At 39.2% G+C, this 19,491-nt stretch overlaps 1 protein-coding gene across 2 annotated transcripts in view; it reads left to right on the forward strand.

Moving 5' to 3' along the window:
* LOC136441515 (leucine-rich repeat-containing protein 4C-like) overlaps nt 1-16,570 on the forward strand; it is a 36,617-nt gene extending 20,047 nt beyond the window's left edge. For both annotated transcript variants that reach the window (XM_066437847.1, XM_066437848.1), the window contains exons 2-3: nt 6,268-6,356; nt 12,244-16,570. In XM_066437847.1, coding sequence (XP_066293944.1) covers nt 12,832-14,685 — 1,854 coding nt within the window. In that variant the 5' untranslated portion in view covers nt 6,268-6,356; nt 12,244-12,831 and the 3' untranslated portion in view covers nt 14,686-16,570. The remainder of the gene's footprint in view (nt 1-6,267; nt 6,357-12,243) is intronic.
* The last annotated feature ends 2,921 nt before the right edge of the window (nt 16,571-19,491 follow it).

The raw sequence follows: 19,491 nt of genomic DNA on the forward strand, positions 1-19,491 counted from the left end.
ACCAACATACAGTGGGAACCAATGTTAGATCCCCTTACGTATACACACAAAAACACACACACTGATTCATCCCATGTGTTAAAATACAGCGAGGGCGCACAGCTAGCTAAGCTCCCAGATCGACCGCTTTTATGATCCTTTCAGGTTTCCGTATGCCAGGATTTAAACTGATCAACCACGACAGACGGGCCATCAAAGCAACTGGAACCCGGCAAACGTGTTGCAATTAGAACGTGGCCTTGCATCTTATTGCCTAGCTTCCAGGAATTCATGGCCGCATTTATCTGAACGTACAAAGAGTAGTAAGACCATTTAGTAGGCTATTTCAGCCGTGCTGGTCATCAAACATAACAGGCTGTTCTAACTAGGAAGCTATTCGCCCTTTGTAGCCGCTAAGCAGTGCATATAGTTATTCCACTGCGTAATACCCGTCTATTCATCCAGTTCGTTTATTTAAAAAACCGTTGATAGAATTTGAAAGGAAGCTTGGAAGGTGATGCACATATAAATTGCACGCATCGAATACACAAGTTGTCTCAGATTTCTTTAAGGTACAGTTGCTAAGAAGATGCTATGCTTAGAGATATATCTTAAAATGTTTTGGGGTAGGAGCCCATTTTTAAGGATGTTTTTGATTTAAAAAATAATAATTGTGTTCATCAATCAATATACACCAATAAATATCAATATGTATCAATAAATATCATATATTTTCCCTCAATCAATATGTATCAATATATATGACTTGACCTGACTTTATAAAACAGCTATATGTAACTTGGCAATATGAATGGAAGAGTACTATTGTGGTACAACTTTTGTGGGGCGTAGAATATTCATATGTCTTGGAGATAATTTAGGGAATCCAACATCTATCTTCAAGCTGTTTCTCATAAACACCAAAAAGGGCTTGGAGACATTCTATGTTGTGAAGAAATATCAACCTCGGAGAGATAAGTGGTCATAACTTGCAAAATCTTATACTAGAGCTCTCTAGCTATCATCTATTTACGTATAACGTCAGAAAATACGACCGAAAGGCAAAAGATTGCTATGTTTTTCGGGACCTCAACATATACCCTAACCACATACTCAAATGATTTAAACACATCTATCAAAAAATATCTTGAGTAATAGGTGCCAACACACGTACATAATCAAAAACAACACTTAAGTCGGGAGTAAAACTCCTGCTCTGAGGCAAAACAAAATTGTGCTGGTAGTTTTCTTTAAAAGCTTTTCTGGTGCTACCAACGAATATGTCTTTATGACTGCCATTGGAGTCACCTACACTAGTGCCAGGAAATAGCAATTTTTTCTTGCACGTAGACAAAATCCAATAAACTATGGCTACCTAATATCCGTCTTTAGGTGAAGACTTGAAGTAGACGCCGATGGTTGCAGGACCGCACATGGTCGGCACGTAGCTTCACCGACTGGTGATGATGCTAAAGCAAGATACCCTGTCGTAAAATCGGAAATCCGCATACATATTTCCCCGTGGGCGTTCTTGAAGCATTGAAATGCTCCATTGTCACTAGCCCTTCGTAAGATTAAGGTCGTTTCCCCCCCATAGTAAAGCAATAAGTCACGGAAAACCTCCGACAACGATGCGTTTTACACACATATTTATTACCTTCGCTGACACCCCGGAATCTCCCATTTCGACCACACTTCCAGATAATTGATGACGGTGGAACTCCCTTGAACCTGACTGCATGAACACGGAAGTCCCTGGAAAGTATAGTCTTTTTTTTTCAAAGTCACGTTTTGCAATTACTTTGGCTATGGTTCCAATCTTGTCAATATTACATAAAAGACCATGTCAAGCGGAAAGAACGACTCATTCAAAATTCCAATTTTCCGGGCAGATGGCGAGAATAACGTTACGTTCGGGCTCCCGCACATTACCACTCTCCGATAACTTCCATTGCATTAGACAATAGCTGGCATACATGTATAAACAATTCCATTAACTATAATCTAGATAAAAACACGTCTTATTTACATACATATTTGCGTGAAAATGCAAATCTGTCGAATCATCTCTGTCATCAGAAATATGCGTGGTGAAAGCTAATTGAATAGAAAAAATTAATATTCATAAATTCGGAATGCATAACCTAAAGGTAAAAAAAACAACTTCGCAATTCGATGAGCTTAAGCCTCAGTGAAATATTTCTCGTATGTTTCCTTTCATCACAGTTCATAAATTTCAGGAAATAATGTATATTTTGATTAATATAACATATGTCCATTGATCACTTCTTGTCACTCCACGGTGAACATGTGTAGCATATGGGAAATATAGCAGGCATCCTTTCATCCCTGGGAAACATATAGCTGTGAAAATACAGCCAAACAGACAGAACAAAAACTTTTTCCCCCCGTACATTGATATGCACTTCCATTGTCTTTATGACCATGAAGACCTGTAATATCTGATAAACGACCAGTTGAACATTAGTACTTTTGAACTTTACTTCCTGCAAATCCGACGAAAATGACCATCTTTTCACTCCTCCTGTCACTCTACTGACAAATGACAAGGAATACCAACATTCTAAACAGGCACACCAATCACACTTTTGGAGTTGATAAATGGCAAATAAACATAGACGATATGTTGAAAGGCAAGATATGGAGCTCCTGGAATACCTACCAATATTTACATTGTTAGGTATGTGTAATTTGTATATTTTATATGCAATTCCATTTACTAAAGCAAACTATATCTCTTTGCTTGAAACAATACGATTTAGCAATGCTACTGTAAGATTTGGATCTCCCGGAATGACATTCATTCCGACGTAAATTTACGCGTTCCCTTGATAGCCCTATATGCTCTTGTCTCACTATGATGGGATTTCCGCCATTAGCCAAGATTGCATTCGATGCAATTGTTTTCAATGATGAATAAGATAGCGTTAAGTTCCGGGGATTTCTTCCGTCCAGTTATGCCTATATAACTGATAGCACCGTTACTTAGGGTATGCAATACAATAAAGAAGGCCCGTACCCACATTAAGGAACTCTCATGGGATGTAAAGATGTAAGACATTGTAAAACAAGGGCGTAAGAAATATGATTGGGCAAAAAGTTGATTATCCTGCTGGCAAAAACAGTGTTTTAATTACAATTATTCCTGGCTAAGAATATGTCACGTTTACGATCATGGTAGATGTGAACTGTATCAAATATATTAATGAAGAGCATCACATTACTTTAGGCACGCATGGTAGTAATTAAGCCCCGTAATGATGTAATAAATATATAATAATTGCATGTTTATATAATTATAGACTCCTTTTCCCTATATAACTGTTTCACAACATCACGAGCATTACGAAATGCTTTCTAAAATGCCAAAACAGTTTCAAATTAATGATGAGCGATGCAATGCTCAAATACAATACTCAAAAAGCAAAGTACTACCCTGTGCGTCTTTGATTTACGTACAGTCATGGATAATTATATTATGAACACACAGACACAGGCACAAAAATTAAAAACTACTAAATAAAAGACTTCCGAATAAGTTTTAATAACAAAAACAGAAATGAGGTAAAACATTCACCTTGTATCTAAATAATGCATGAACATATAACAGATCAAAGTATAACTAAGCTGAATACAAATCAAGAACATTAATTCATTGGTACAACATAAGCAAGCAGAAACAAAAGTTTTTATCTGACAATCAAATAATCAGTTAGAATAAGCAAATGATCTGAAGCTAGGGAAAACATACAGAAGACAAAGAATGATAATCATAATCAAGTTACCCACTTATCAGATTAGTAAATTGTCTAATCTAGTCAAGATTCCCACCGTCATCTAATGGAAAGTTGCCATGCTCATAGCTTTTCAAGTTACATGTAAATCTTACATGACACTGCGTCGAACAAATGCTACTAGTCTTTGTTAAAAATACTGATTTTACCTGTTATATGGCCTATACATATTTTTACGAATCGGATAACTCCAGTAGGCATGGATGGGTGTTGAGTACTATTGAACAGACCAGACCTGTGATTATTCAAAGAATTCATAACCATTAAGTGTTGATGGTATTTACTGTAGGTCCGGCCATTCATAATAATTGGAAGGAGGTCCGGACGCATTTATCTTTTCAGTGATCGTCAAAAGTAGGCTAGTCAAACGAATTTACCTATTTCTCGGACTACATATCAAAGCAAGATGATAAATAGCAATAGCAAAGTGTCAGGATAGGTGTTGATGACTGCTGAATACTAAAATGTCATGAATCTTTCAACGCCCCAGGCAGGGGTTTGTGAGTTCTCTGTGACTCGTAGCGTCTAGTTTTCATACCTACCAGTAAACTGATGCCAGTGCATATAGGAATGAGATTGGATTCTATACCGACCATGTGAGTCTACCCTTATGTTAATGATAGTGTTTAAATGCTATGATCTCATAAAATTTCCAAATACGAATGTAAGAGAAAACTGGTAGCTCTTTTTGAATTGAAATGATTGGCGTCTCTGCAGGACCTCAGCTGAAGATGACTGAAATACGAGGATTCTTGGCAATTCAACTGCTGGTAATTTACAGTCGTTGCCACGGGCATCCTAAGACAGATGTTAGCGATGTCCTTGATGTGCTTGGCAGGGTAAAGGACAACATTACCTGATCCTACATTAAATCAAATCGTGTTTATGACCTTTTATGTGGAGGAGCAAACAGATTTCCCTCAAGGCTACTTTTTCCCGTCGTTTTATTATAGGGAAAGTGCTTGTACTAGATGTATATATTTCTATTTACTGGCATACTACATCAAGCGACGATTGATAATCGAACATTAGTATATCAAATATATTCGCAGATATGTTATTATTTTTCTGGTTACCGTTATAATCGACTAAGCAGCATCATAAGGTGAAATCATTAAAAAACTTCTAGAGTGAATTACAATTTGATTACTTTTTACAGTTATAAGCGTACGAATAAACCTACATGATTTGTATCAAAAATCACAAAAGTGCTTGAGTAAAAGGAATTTTAATGTTAAAAAATGTAACATGTTAGCGTATTAGATAACTTGCTTATAGTCTTAAACAGTATTCTTGAAAGTTTTACCGAATACGTATATGTAGGAGACCTGGTTATTCATTGGCTACGTTTTGATTAATGATAGCTGAGTATGTTTTATTTGTCATTAATTTCTAATCTCATTTTCATCTAGTATTATTACACCGTTATCTCTAAAGTTACATATTCGAGTTTTGATACTTTGTTTTGTTACTATTCACCGTTTTCCCATTGCCATTGCGTGACTACAGCTCGTCGTATTGGGAAGGCGTGGTCCCAAACAATGTACCGAGATTTCAATGATGATTGAAGTCACTACATAATCGATGGGACTACCATATAGCCGCTATCAAACTTAGACATTTCCACTCAGCGGCAGCGTAGTTCAATTTCGCAGGGGAAATTGGTTCAGGACATCAAGATATCCTAGTGTCCTCCACCACATCAGATAGGTGAACGCGCATATATTTTTTCAAGGTACAGCTACTGAAAAACTGTATTAAATCCATTATATATAGAGGGAGGAGTATGTCATTAGCTGTTTACAACTTCGAACCAGTTATGTGAAAATGGTTCTCAAGTAAGGCCGTAATGATTTGAATTTGATTATATAGATGACGTCCTTCCCCTCCCTCCAAACCAATGTGAGTGTGGGAATAAAGAAAAGGTGTGCTAAAAAGTCGACTTTAGTATGAAAGTGTTAAGCAGAGTTTTAGAATATGACTGAACAAACATAACATGGTATGTCAATCAATTAACTTGTTTGATGTTGTTGTTTCACATATTTGTCATCGACTTCGGTATTCTACGATATAGTAGTTTTCCGATATCTTTTTGTACTTCACCGCATAAATATGCTCACTTCCAGCGTCTTTGTACAATTTACAGTATGGTCGCAAAGTTTTTTAAAGGGACAAAGATTGATGCGCGCGCGGATGTCATCCATATAATCAAGTGAGTGTGGCCTAAATGAAAGAAATGGCTTTGATACATGACCATGCCGTGCGCTGCATGACAGCTTGTTATCTTACATCACAGGACGTCAGGTGACACGGGAAGGAATGTGACAGGAAGGTTGCTACAAGGGGATTGTAAAATATGGGTGTATGTTTTGTGCGTAAATAATTAACCACTGGGGGACGTGGAAACTAATGGCCATGAATAAAGGAAAGGGATGTAATAAATGCAGTAATAGCATTGCATTTCTCAATGCAGCTCAACACCTGGCGCGTAGAGTGGCGAGGGAGATGGTCCGTTCTCGAGTTTGTGCTGCCGTGAAAATTGTCTTCATTTTTCAACAAGAGGTAAGATTTAATTTTTTTCTTTTAAAAGCAAATCTGATTTCGCTTTTTACAAAATTTGTATGCCTTAGTTGGCAGAATTCCTATATTCTATAGCATTCGGTTATTCATTCTAAAATTTGGGTTTTAATGTTTGAAATATAAAACTTCTGGTGCAACTGGCAACAAAACCTGGATGTGCTGTGAACTCGTAACCAAACGAGTAACATGCGATGGTTTTCCACAATTGTTGGCGGTATGAAACTTTGTATTCAGGGTGTTATTTTCGTTGACTCCACTCAAACTTCGATTGATAAACTTTCAAAACTTCTGACGTGGGGAGAGGGTGTTACCAAGTGTTCCGTTTGAAAGACATTCCCTTGACCGAGACAGTAACGGTGGTCGCAAATTAAACACCACCAGAGATGATGAAAATAACGATCTCAACTCAATAACGTAAGTACTAAAGGTGACCTTTATCATGGTCCGATGCTGTTGAATTTAACGGGAACATACGGTTGCTGAGCAAATCCATAACAAATCTCAAGATGTATTCTCTTTTCATTGTTCCTTCCACTAGCTTCACTGAGCATACCACTTGTTCCACTCCTCGGGCTTATAAGAAACCTTGTTTCTCATTCCTGTGATGCACTAGAAATCAATAGCAGTGCAAGTAATAGCGGTAGGTTGGTATATGATTTACCGAAGGGAGACTCTGCTGCTAATGTTCCTCGACAAGAAAATTAGATCAATCGGTTGGATATTAAAACTTGTTCTGTTCAATCAAGTAGAGAACCATCCCAAATCATTACGTTTAATGAGGAGGAAAGAAAGGTCACTAGGATCACGGGACATTATTTCGAAACGCCTGTCTCTCATAATGAAGGATGTGGTGTTTAATAACTGTGAAATACGACCTGGAGGGTGTGTCATTAGAGCAAGGCGTAGCGGCTTACAGATTTCCTCATCAGACATCCGCTGACTCCTGATGTAGATTAGAGAGTGGCGAGAATAAATGCTAAGTCGCTGCGTTTTGTCTATGCGAGGTGTCGACAGGCCAATTTGCCTTCCACTGTCCGCAAATCACATCAATCCTCTCTTTTCTAAAACGGCAAAGGCCGGTTTCAGCATCTATCGAAGTGCAATGACCGGTAATGATCTTGCAGACAGTGATAGAATTGCCAATTTGTAGATAGTTGCCGCCAATCCTCGTGTATGGATAACTCGGTAGTCAAATCAAACGGCGGAAATTTGGCTTTACTTTTTGATGGACGCTTCGAGATCGATGATCTACGTCATTGGTTGATAGTACGTCAACGAAAGAGGCACATGAATCGTTACTGGTGACAACCTGCTGTATGCTGTTTCAGGAATGTAAGTGAAAATATGCTTACAAATTTGTTACGTCCAATCATGCCAGTGACATTGCTCTGATTTGGAAATGTTTAATTTCTTTCACTAAACGCTGTCGAGAATATTTGCAACAGCGGACGTTGCTCAAAGAATAATGTAAGATGCCGCCCGACCCGTTTCCGCCACGCAGTGCACTAAAGCGTTAAATTTGGATAATATTGGAAAACGTGAGGGGGCAGTAGGGAATGATAATGCATCATGGCAAGCTAGCCGTCACATTATCTTGAGCACAGCCTCCTTTTGCTTGCGTAAACGCAAGTCATCTTGGGACTCTTGCAAGTCTCTAATTGGCCTCTTGCCTCTACGGGAATCACTTTTTTGTTGCGCGAAATTGCGCGACGTGTCCCATCTATTTGTATCTAGAGATAGAAACGTGTGAAGCATAGGGATTTGTGTCGCACTCTTAGCACTCAAATGATATTGCTCATAAAGTTTTTCTTCATTTCGTCGTACTTTATGACAGTGACAATAACCTTCTTAATATATTCCCGGCAGTAACCATGACATTGTGAACATGAACACTATTTTTCGTCTAATTTCAAATAAGGCAAGTGGGATATTAACAACAACACAGCATCGGTTCGGGCTTACCTTTGTCTGAAACGCCATTTGAAACAAAGAATGCTTCCTAAGTATACGTCTCCAATTTAAGTACCAACATATAAGTTCTCGTACTATACATTTTAGTATCAAACACCGTAAAATCTCCAGGCACTTAGACTAAAAATAGGGATATGTTTCTTCAGTATTAGATTTAGATCAATTCAAAACAGTATTTTGCAACAAATGCTACTCCCGTACGTACATATACTGGTCAGTACAGTTTTAGGTTTGGCGTCTTCTATAACAGAGTCTGTGGTTTAGAAAATAAAACCTGAACGGAGCAGACATTAATATCGTCAATGATCCTTCTTAATTTTGAACACAAATGGCTACCTTACGAATGCTACATGAAATTTGTTAGCTGTTATAGAAATCATTTGTCTGCCTGCATAACAACTATAACGTTCATTCATTACAGAATTTGCATGCATCGATTGTATCAAAGTGTTCAAAAGCTTGCAGATTATAGGTTTTCATTTGGTTATTCGAACAACTAGACCTCTGATGTTTCTGCTTCAGATTGGGCAAAAACTCGCTTGAAGCTAATAGGGAGCTCAGAATACGTAGTTCCTTTTGTAAGAAAACACCGGCAACCGGCACGGTCAGACATTATACCAACTTCATACGGCACGATACGAAACTCCTTTATGAGTTTGCAAAATTGTATCTAAATGTAATTCTTTATTAAAACTCTACTCGTTAACGTGAGATTTAAGTTGTCATTTTAGTTTACGCTGCAACAGTAACTATACACATGTATGAATGTAAGGTATATTAGGCTGGTTTCTCTGATAATAACGCATACAATATACGTCAGAACGTTGGTAATCATTCCTACAGGAGACTCGCCCTGGTTTGCACGACTACACACGCCCATGACGAATTGGTTGGAGAAGGCTTTAGATGCAACCAATCGATTGGCGCTTCCATGCAATATTTGAAATCCCTTTGATGGCCGTGGATGTAGCAGTTGTCAAAGACGCCACCTAAAAGACGCACCCTGCCCATTTTTGTCTGGCGGAGGAACTGATTTATCTCTCTAATGTTGGCAGCTTCACGCATTTCCCAAATAATCGTGCATATTTCTTTGCATGATGCATCCAGGGCAGCGCCTCAGCAACATGCATGACTGTAACCTTTTAACCTTCTTTTTATAACGCACCTTTCATTTTGTGTCATGAATTGTTTTAGTGGGATTCCATATCGTTTGTGTTGATCAATATCAACGTATGGTGTTGTGCCCAATCTATCACAGTAGGTTGGCGCATGTTTCATTGCTAGATGACAGTAAACAAAATCGTAACTTTTATCTTTGCTATCATCTTGATGAATGATCATTTGCCTTACCTGGTTTTAATTGCAGCTTGTGTTTTTATTTGCATACCGTAGTGTGATTTTGACACCTAATGACAGCTCTATATTACATTTTTAAAAGGTTCATTATGAAACAAGTAGTGTCAGAAGCAAATCCAATTTTGTTTAAAATTGTGCTTTGCATCAATGTTGATACATATTAAAGACAATGTATAAGTTTTCACCTGCGGGAAGCAGGGATTATCGATATGAGCTATAATCTAGAATCCAAATATCCTTGGCAGGTTTCGACAGGAAATCTTCCCGGGAAATAGTGTTCCCTGTGGCTTTTTTATGCCTGTGACGGAACTGATTTATGTTGATAATGATCAAGTAAAGAATATCCATGAATAATGTCATTTGGTTTGATTTACTGACCTTGGATTGTTACTGCAAATCAATCGCGTTACCGAGTATTTCTAGTTATTGTGTTCGGCTGTTCATTGTCTCTCACCTCAATTCGGGATCCGGATCAAACAAACTATGCATGGAAAAACGGTGGCCTTACCACTTGAATATCAAGGAGATTTATTCGACTCTGTCTCTGTTTCTATGACACGCACCGCTGAACACGTTATTGCTTATAACCCGATCGACACCTTTTTTAATGCCAACTCACATTCTGTGTTGGTAGCTCTGTTATCGGACCGATGATCCCCGGACAATTCCCCGGTGGCGAGAATCCTCAAGCCGGCGGCCTCGTCCTCCAGGATCTCGCAGATAATTACGGCCTGAATTGACTGCACTCGACCTATAGAGGACATGGGGATTTAGACATGTATTACCCATAGCTTCGAGGACGGAGCACTTAACATCTGAGCCATCTGAGGGCGAGCGATCAATAGACACAGCACCTCAAGAGTTGTTTGCGCTTATCCGGAAGCACAGAGCTATTTAGAAGACTTGGAGAATAAAAGCCTAAAAAGTCACTATTTAAGTGTCCGTAGTAATCCGCCATATATCAAAGCTGCTATTGCTATCCAGGGGCCAGGGAACTGACCTGTTAGATGAAGACTATTTGTTCGTTTGAACAAACAAACCTAGTGGCACCACAAGTTTCATTGCTGTTCCTGTGGCAGGGTATATATTTACAGGGGGAGGTTGCTAGCCCCTCCCCCTGTGCTTGAAACACCTCCTACATCTAGGGTTAGGGTTTTTGCGTCCTTTCCGAGTAACGGATGAAGCCTCAAACAAGATGCCCTACCAATGATTGAACCGCGGTCTCCAAGTTAGCGACTGATTTGAGGGAATGTGGGGCTTCTGTGAATTTAACTACGGGGACATCTATAGATGAGGCGTGTATATGACTGTGATGATTTCAAAATTTGATGCAACTACAGCCCAACTAAAACCCAAGTGAAGAGGACAAAATTCAGAACTATCATATGTTTCAAAGTGACATCAAAGTGTTAGTCTGAATAAATTAATGTCAAAGAACATACTTTAAAGTATATCAAAGGATAATGGGTCAGGAAATGTTAAACGTTGCATGTTGAAGTTGACTGTGATATCTGAAACAGTAACTACGCAATTTCCATATCTAAGGATCATCCTTTCCCTTTGCGGCTCTCCATCTTTACCAACATATTGATCATCGGATAAAGACTTGACCTGCTTAATTTTGCTCTTAGATTGCGGACTGTGAATGAACGAGACTGAAATTACGACTACACTCTTTCACTGTTCGGGCTCGGTGCCTTGTATTTCAATTTTAAGTAGTTTTAGTAGTCTCTTTTCAGAAAATATAGGAAAGTGTTGCTGCAGGAAATATACTAGCGGAAAGTGTGTTGTCCGGTCTTCCAAATAAACGATCTTGACTGCATAGTCATCATGAATAATGGAATTATAATGAAGGGAAATACGGCGTTCTGAATTGTGTTATCACAGACCATGGTGGTGCATGATTACAAATGTAATGAAAGCACGAAAGTCTAAACACGTAGTGAAAGCTAAAAGTTTGTTGATTTATTGCCATATTTAGTAGGATAAGAAGTTCTAATAATCACCTTTTATGTTGGGTTTACATGTCATGATTTCCAATATCAATTCTCTTTGCTAGATTATCATGACTTATACACTTAATGCATATACTACAGCTGTAAAGCACTGCATGTATTTCTAATTTGTATTTTGCATCTAAATACGAAAACACGGGCGTTTTAATCTACAACCAATTGTTTCTTAATGCTATGTGTTGGCGAGGGATGGTCTGCCTTTAGCAGTTTTCAAAAGGCCACCTAATATGGCGCCGAAACCTGAAATAGGTAATTCCTCGCACTCGTCACCACAGAGCATGCAACAATAAAGGAAAGAAAAGAAAGTGGAGGGGAAATAGTGCTCAAATAGCGTTTTTCATTGATTTTGACACAATAGTGAGAATTAGTTGCCGTTTGAATATGTAGTAAAGCCGTTGGCGTCGATCTTCTCCCCCCTTTCGTAATTACGTGCGACACGCTAAGTTTAGCATATCCGCGGTAGTGGGATGCCAATTTGTAGAGTCGATACAATGGAGGATTTGCTATGTGAATCTCTTTTCCTGCAGGTCAATAGGGATGTACCGATGTGCCACGGGTAAGCGGCTCTCACTTGTCAGTCGATGCGGTGGGTGTGACAGTCCACGGTCCTTCCCTGATGACGAAGGTACGTGCCCCTTGTGCAGCACGGCGGAAAGCAATTCCTCATGGATTTCGGGGCAATCGGACAAAGTCGTCACTTCAGCCTGCTTCAATTGAATGCCAGGGCATCTTTTACTGAGCGTAATTGGACCTATAATGAAGACAAAGGGCTGATGACATCATTGGATGATGAAGGTATTCACTCTCCTGCAACACCATCTATATGGCTGTCGTGATTCCGTGGAAGCAGTAGAAGATTGCTTCAACCCGCTGATTGTACACGTACTTCTAAAGAAGGTATTCACAGTACGTTTGTTTGAGTAGATTCTAAAAAGGAGCTTGTGTGAGGCAGCAATAAATACGAAAGGCTAATTGTAAGTCGCTTCACGCAAAGGAAACTCATGACCTGATGCCGTGTTCATTCCAAGCCTTAGAAAGTGCGACCGTGCTCCGCCATCTCGATGCTGTCGTAGCTTGCTGTTGGGTAACGACTGCAAAGACAACTGAATCTGATTATGGCTCCCCGTTCGTCTACCGAGAAGCCTCTCAATATCCGCTTCCTGTCACTGCTGTTGCTAATTACCTTCTCCCCCGTGTATACCAACAACTGTCCGAGGATCTGTGTCTGTAGCGGGTCGTTCTCTAACGTATACTGTGGCGATAGCAATCTCACGAAGGTCCCCAACAGAATACCAGAGAGAGTGGTTTATCTCAACCTCCACAGCAACAACATTAGCAAACTCATCAAGAACCAATTTGCCAACCTGCCACAGTTACATACTTTACAACTCAGCGCTAATACCATATCGGAGATCGACAATGACGCCTTTGTTAGTCTGGACAATTTGCAAATCCTCGAGCTGTTTTACAACAACCTGCTAGTGGTACCGAGTGGGGCGCTTAAGTCGCTGATCAACTTGAAAGAATTATGGTTGGGAGGCAACCCGATAGTATGTCTGGACGCCTACAGCTTCTCTTATCTACCGAATCTCAAACTCCTGGATTTGGGGGAACTGAGGCAGCTTAGGGGGATCTCGAACAACGCGTTTGCGGGTTTGAACAGTGTAGTTTATCTGAACATGGGAGTCGCTAACTTGCAGACAGTGCCTTATCTGCAGCATCTCACCAGTCTGGAAGAGTTGAATCTATCAGGAAACATCATCAGGGTCCTCGGGCGAACATCATTCCAGAGTATGTTCAGGCTTAGACGGTTGATGATAATTTCGTCCCAGGTAAACGAGGTTGAACCGCTAGCCTTTGAGGACTTACAGGCTTTGAGTGAATTAGACCTTTCTTATAACAACCTTAGCACTTTACCATACAATCTCTTCGCTGCAACGACATCTTTATCGAAGGTGAACCTGAAATATAACCCATGGAACTGCAGCTGTGACACAACATGGCTCGTAGAATGGCTGCGAACAAAGGTACGTGACAGAACTTGTGATGCCTGTGGAGAATGTCGATACCCAAAAAGACTATCAGGAACATCCGTATTTCGTCTCCCAATAGAGATTTTCCGCTGCCCCCGACGAAAGATAAGCAACTATTCGATCCAGCTGAACGTTACGGAGGGAGAAGACGCGTCTTTGCCGTGTGTATCGGGTCGCGAGACGGCCATCAGCTGGATAACTCCTAACGGTACAACGATACGACACGGCAACTACGAAGTCCGTGTGAAGGTCTTCAACGATGGCAGTTTAAACATAACGAGAGTCACTTTGCACGACGCAGGCGTGTACCGATGTATCGCACGAAACCGCGGGGGTAGCCAATCCGTTATAACCACCCTCAACGTCACAACAAGGGCGTATATCACCGATATCCCCGTATTAGAAGAACCCATGGAAGATGACTTCGACCCGTCAGTGTGTTCACTGGGGCTTGATGACCAGGCCTGGTCTAACGTAAATCTAAACACGACCAACAGATGGAATCTGACCTACAAACCTCCAACCATGCCCCCTGGTGATGCAGATACTGCTGATGAAGATGGTGATGACTACGACCCATTGGGCTCCAAAAAGTTCGACCACCTGAGCGTTATCGTTAGCTCTATCGCGGGTATCGTTGTGTTGGGACTATCAGTCTGGGGGATCTGCTTCCTCTGTAAGCGATGTAAAGAGAGGAAACGGTTCCTTCAAAAGAAATGTAAAGCTAGGGAAAGAACAAAAAAGAAACACGAGGACGATGGCTCTTGTTGCTGCGGGAAGTATTGTTGTTGCAGGCATAAAATGGAAAAGGAACCAGAATCGGTGGAAATGCCCCCACCCGATATATACAGTATAGACATCAAGGTAGACATTGAAAAGCAAGCTAATGGGACTCTGAAAAAGTCCAAACATTCAAAAGTCGAGACACAAGTCTGACTGTACGACATTGTAACATATCACTTGTATGTACCTGTATGTATTTGACCAAACAGAAGCAATCTTGCAGTTACAGAAAAGGGCAGACCTATTGGCAAACTATAAGATCAATGGAGCGGGCACTGGGGCACTTGCGTACAAAAGTAGTAGGTCCAATCCCATGTATCATAATATATCCTACATTGTACGCCTGTCTCTGATGATATATCAAAAAGTTGTTGCATTGTCACAAACTATAAACGTGGATGTCAAATATGGTGGCCATTGCTCTTGAGCCTGCATTCCCATTACATCCCGCCGCAAACCTCTTTTTTTACACCAGATGGAGAGGTAATGTTATATTAACACGACCATCCAATTGCCAAGTACTGTGCACCGCTTGAAGACCATGATAGTAATATGGTGCTGTTGTGTACCTCGAAGACTTCAGAGCACGCCAGGGAAAATTTGAAAAAAAAGATTGACCCTTCCTTACAGAACGAAGTATTCCTGTTTGAATACAGCTGTCAATGTAATATAAACTGTAAGGACGTCAAGAAAATGACGAAAGGAACTGATATACACATCATCATCACCGAAGAGAGAATCGCTCCTTGGCCACACACGGTACATAATTTGCCGCAATTGCTGTCTGTTGCTGCGAGTACATAGAGAAGCCGTCTTGGTCTGGTAGAGATGTGATGGAGCAGAAATTTAGCGGCATCTGCTTACAGGGTATACGAACTACTAAAAGAAACTCAAATCTAAATACTTTAGGCAAATGACATACTGTGTTACTCCAACTTTTAATCCTATTTGGTTTTAAAGTTGCTATATTTACCTGACTTGATTGATTGATTCACGAGAAAATTACAGAACCAGTCTAAATGATCCCTTTTTAATTTCAATTTTGCAAAGTGGCTACATGTGGCTGTTAATTGTCCGCATTTAAACATCATTCCTTTGCTATCCGAAATTAGAAGTGACGGCTTAATGGGAAAGATGACTAACTCATCAGTATGATAGTTGCATTTCGGAATCGATCACAGTACGTAATGGTCATCAGCGCTCCATTCTGTTTCCCTCAATAGGATTGATCTGTGATCCCAGTTGACCACTTATCCAGTTTTCAAAAGGTCATTTCCAGGGGTCATTCACAAGCCTTCAAGGGGGAGATCAATAACGTCAAATTGGCATCTCTGAAATGCAATCTTTTAAAGTTTGAATTTTGGTGTCATCACTGCCATTCATGGCAAAGTTACTGTTTCATTGGTTTGTTTTTTGCTTACGTTTCATATTTCGCTTGTTAATGTCTACGTATGTCTCTTCTTTTATTATATATGCCTAAAAGCAAATTGATTAAATCCAAGACAAAAACTCACTAATTTGTATGAGGGTATTAGAATCTGCAATACAAAATTAGTAATTGCATTTGTAAACCTTGAACTGAAAGTCAAATGTAAACTAAGGACTATGTGCTCATAAGACGCCCTCGCCACCATTTGTAGTATACGTGGCCACATTTATACCGTGTTATATTGCTGTATCTAATGCACATTATTGTTACGATGTGTTGATAATATATACGTAGCGGAGGTACAGTTAATCAAGAAACATCGACAGCTCGAGACAAAGTGCTGTCGTAAGGTAAATTATTTTTATATCTACTATCTGTAGTGTATCGACTTTCTGTCCGTGAGACCTTGCACTTCCTTTGTACTTTTAACGATCGGCATGGAGGTACAATCTAGGGAGGATCTGAATTCTGTCAATTGTGGGAAGAGAAATGACTTCGTAGGCAGATTGCTGAAGCACCGACTGTCTCCAGGGCGTACTATTTGTCAAATATCTGTTGAACTGTGAAGAGATGTACCTGTTTGAAATTAAAGAACATTACAGCATCAAAGTGGAGTTATCATTCCTATGTAACGTGTATTTAATATTGCTGCATATGGTAATAGAATATGCACAGAAAATGTGGCCTACGCCATATCAAGGCCGTATCGAGAAAATGAAGTATATACAAAAGATAAACCACGCATGGGTTTAAGACTTTTACATACTAAAACTCTTCTCGTGCCCCAAAGAACAATTGGTCCAATGTTAGACTAATTTACGACTAAGCTAAGTTTATAATCTGAAACAAAATTCTATTTAACAGCTCAAATTCGTTACCTTTTCCAATAGAGGCGTTGCTATCAATATATGCCATTCAAGTTATTCAAGCTAAGATTGAGTTTCCATCCATGTTTAGCTTTCCTCGCGCAGATTTAAAAAAAAAAAAAATAAAAATAACAATACAATATAACAACACAAATTCAGCCCACTATGAATACGCTATAATAATATGAAATCAACAGTTGCAGAAATCTGCACATGAAAGTATCAGTTCGAAATTGTTTTGAAGAAATCTTGCACGATATTAGAATGTGGCGATTGTTTAATGAAATTTAAGAGGCGTTTCGAGAGTCCAAATGATTACGACAAATATAAGCATACCAGTGCATCAAAGTGTTGTAAACCAGTTGGAGAATTGAAAAATGTATACTTATTCCTGAGATTCGTCAATAGATCACACTAGCTAGCGATTTACATAGCAAGGTGCCCAGCCAGCTAGGTGATATAGTATGTCAACACGGAGTACATTGTATGAAGTCATCTATTTGTTTGAAAAAATATAATTGGATTTTTTTTATAGTAAAATGACAAGATAAACAAGAATTCAAATAGAAATTAATCGTCTGCAACATTCCACAGCATGCTGGCAATATACCTCTGAGGGAAATCAACTTGAAGGTAGGTTTATTTCGGTTAGCAATGTTACCGTTTATCACGTTTAAATATCATGCATATAGCAATTCAGGGAACTATTTAACCGCCTGTGAGACTTAACATATGCACATTTTCATATAAAGTATTCCTTCTTTCAATTAAAAGATTTGTGATTTGTGATTTATTGAAATTGCAAACGATACAATACACGTGGGCCACAGGCAGCTGTTGCTGATAAGGAATGAATTAGAATAACGTTGGCTATAAGCATGTTGTATTCAGTTTGGTTACATTTCACCACTCAGAAATAAAACTTTTGATCAACATGTCTTTCTTAAATCATTAATAACTTTCCTGCTAACGGCAAAACGTCTACAAAAGTATTGATATAAGCATGGAAGCTTATCTCTCTCTCTTCGGTAGTGTAGGGTACATATCAAAGTATTTTCCCAACACGAAGGGTATATGTGTGACTTGAATTTAGGCCGTCCACATCGACCTTCACTAGGTCATTGACTCACATTCCTTCGGACACGCGTTTATCTTACCGGCGTGTGACGTCAGGAGTAGGTCAAAGGTGCTCAGAAGTCGATACCTGCCACCGATATGGGTTGATGGACCCTAATGCATGCATATTGCTACCTTCGAGCCTTCCGTCAAGTCATCCGATTGTGTGTCCAAATTCCTATTTTGTTTAAATTCTTATAGTGTGATTTTCTTGTAGAGGACGATCTGAGGCATTTGTTTGTTTACATATCATTACCAATAATGTAGGTCTAAAGACAAACTCCAAGAAAAATCTAAGATGTCAGTCACAAAAAGGGAAGATGAATTATATGTCATCTACCTACAGACAGATTCTTAAGTAGTGTACATCGCCAGTAATATAATTTAAAAACTGCTAAAATTGATGTCATCAAATAACTACGAGATGCAAAGAAAGTTTGAAAATGCAAGGGAACAATTGATCAAAAACACACAAAAATTCATATTCTAGAAACTTGTGAGACTGAGAACGAGTAATGAAATCAAATAAAATATATAATTTCCTTTTGCTGCAATTTTTCAATAATTGCTTTATCTAATACAAACCTATCTAAAGTAAAATACGGTAGAAACCTAAACGATTGTTATCATCGACTGCAATTATTTTTTACTTTACATTTCAGTTATGCTCCAATGTCCTGTCAACGATTGAGACCCAGATGAGAGCCCTACTATAGACAAGTACATATCCCAATATTATCTAAATGATATACAGTTGAAAAACCTCTGCACTTGAAGAATGACTTACTTCAATCTTAGATATTTCCACGTGACCCGAAGTTAGCCCCGACACCTCATGCGTGACACTTTTCATAACATGCTGTTGACCTTTGACACGTCTTGCCATATAGGTATCACGGTGACCTTTAGTCAAATAAGAATTGATCCTTTGTTCTTTTTCGACTGTTCTTTTTCACAAATATACATGAGATGTTTCATTCATCATGTAAAATACAATGGGGTCTCCTCGCATCATTTTGGCTAGACAAAGAAGCTGGATATGGAAACCACATCAAGAAACTCATACATCTAGACAAACGACGCTGGAAAAGTTTTTTACTAGACCCTTATCTGTCATTTTGCACCTAGAGTGGAGAGAGCGGGGAAAGGAAACGAGCTTTCATCAATCATTCCTATATGTTGCCTGGTCTTAGTTTAATGGAACCTACTAGCGTGGGGAGGTGTGAAAATACGTTTTAATGTAACCTTTCACATGGCAACATGCTACGACTCGCCTTGATGCCTTGCTGCCTGTCTGGTGTAATGTCCAATACCTCAAAGTTCCCAATCTCCAACTCTCTGTTAAATCTGTATATTCTATCAATTACGCTATCATAATTATGCTTTAACTCGTAGAAACAAATAAACTTAAAAAGTGAATCCAGTGTGATCCGAACTGCCTCATCAGTTTTCATATCTCCAGAATCGTATAGCTTTAGATCTATGAATGTCTTAGCACCATTTCCATGTAGCAAATTATAATGTTAGTAGAACTTATTACAGCTTGGA

Source organism: Branchiostoma lanceolatum, chromosome 9, assembly GCF_035083965.1.
Source record: "Branchiostoma lanceolatum isolate klBraLanc5 chromosome 9, klBraLanc5.hap2, whole genome shotgun sequence".
In the NCBI taxonomy this organism is placed as follows: Eukaryota; Metazoa; Chordata; class Leptocardii; order Amphioxiformes; family Branchiostomatidae; genus Branchiostoma; species Branchiostoma lanceolatum.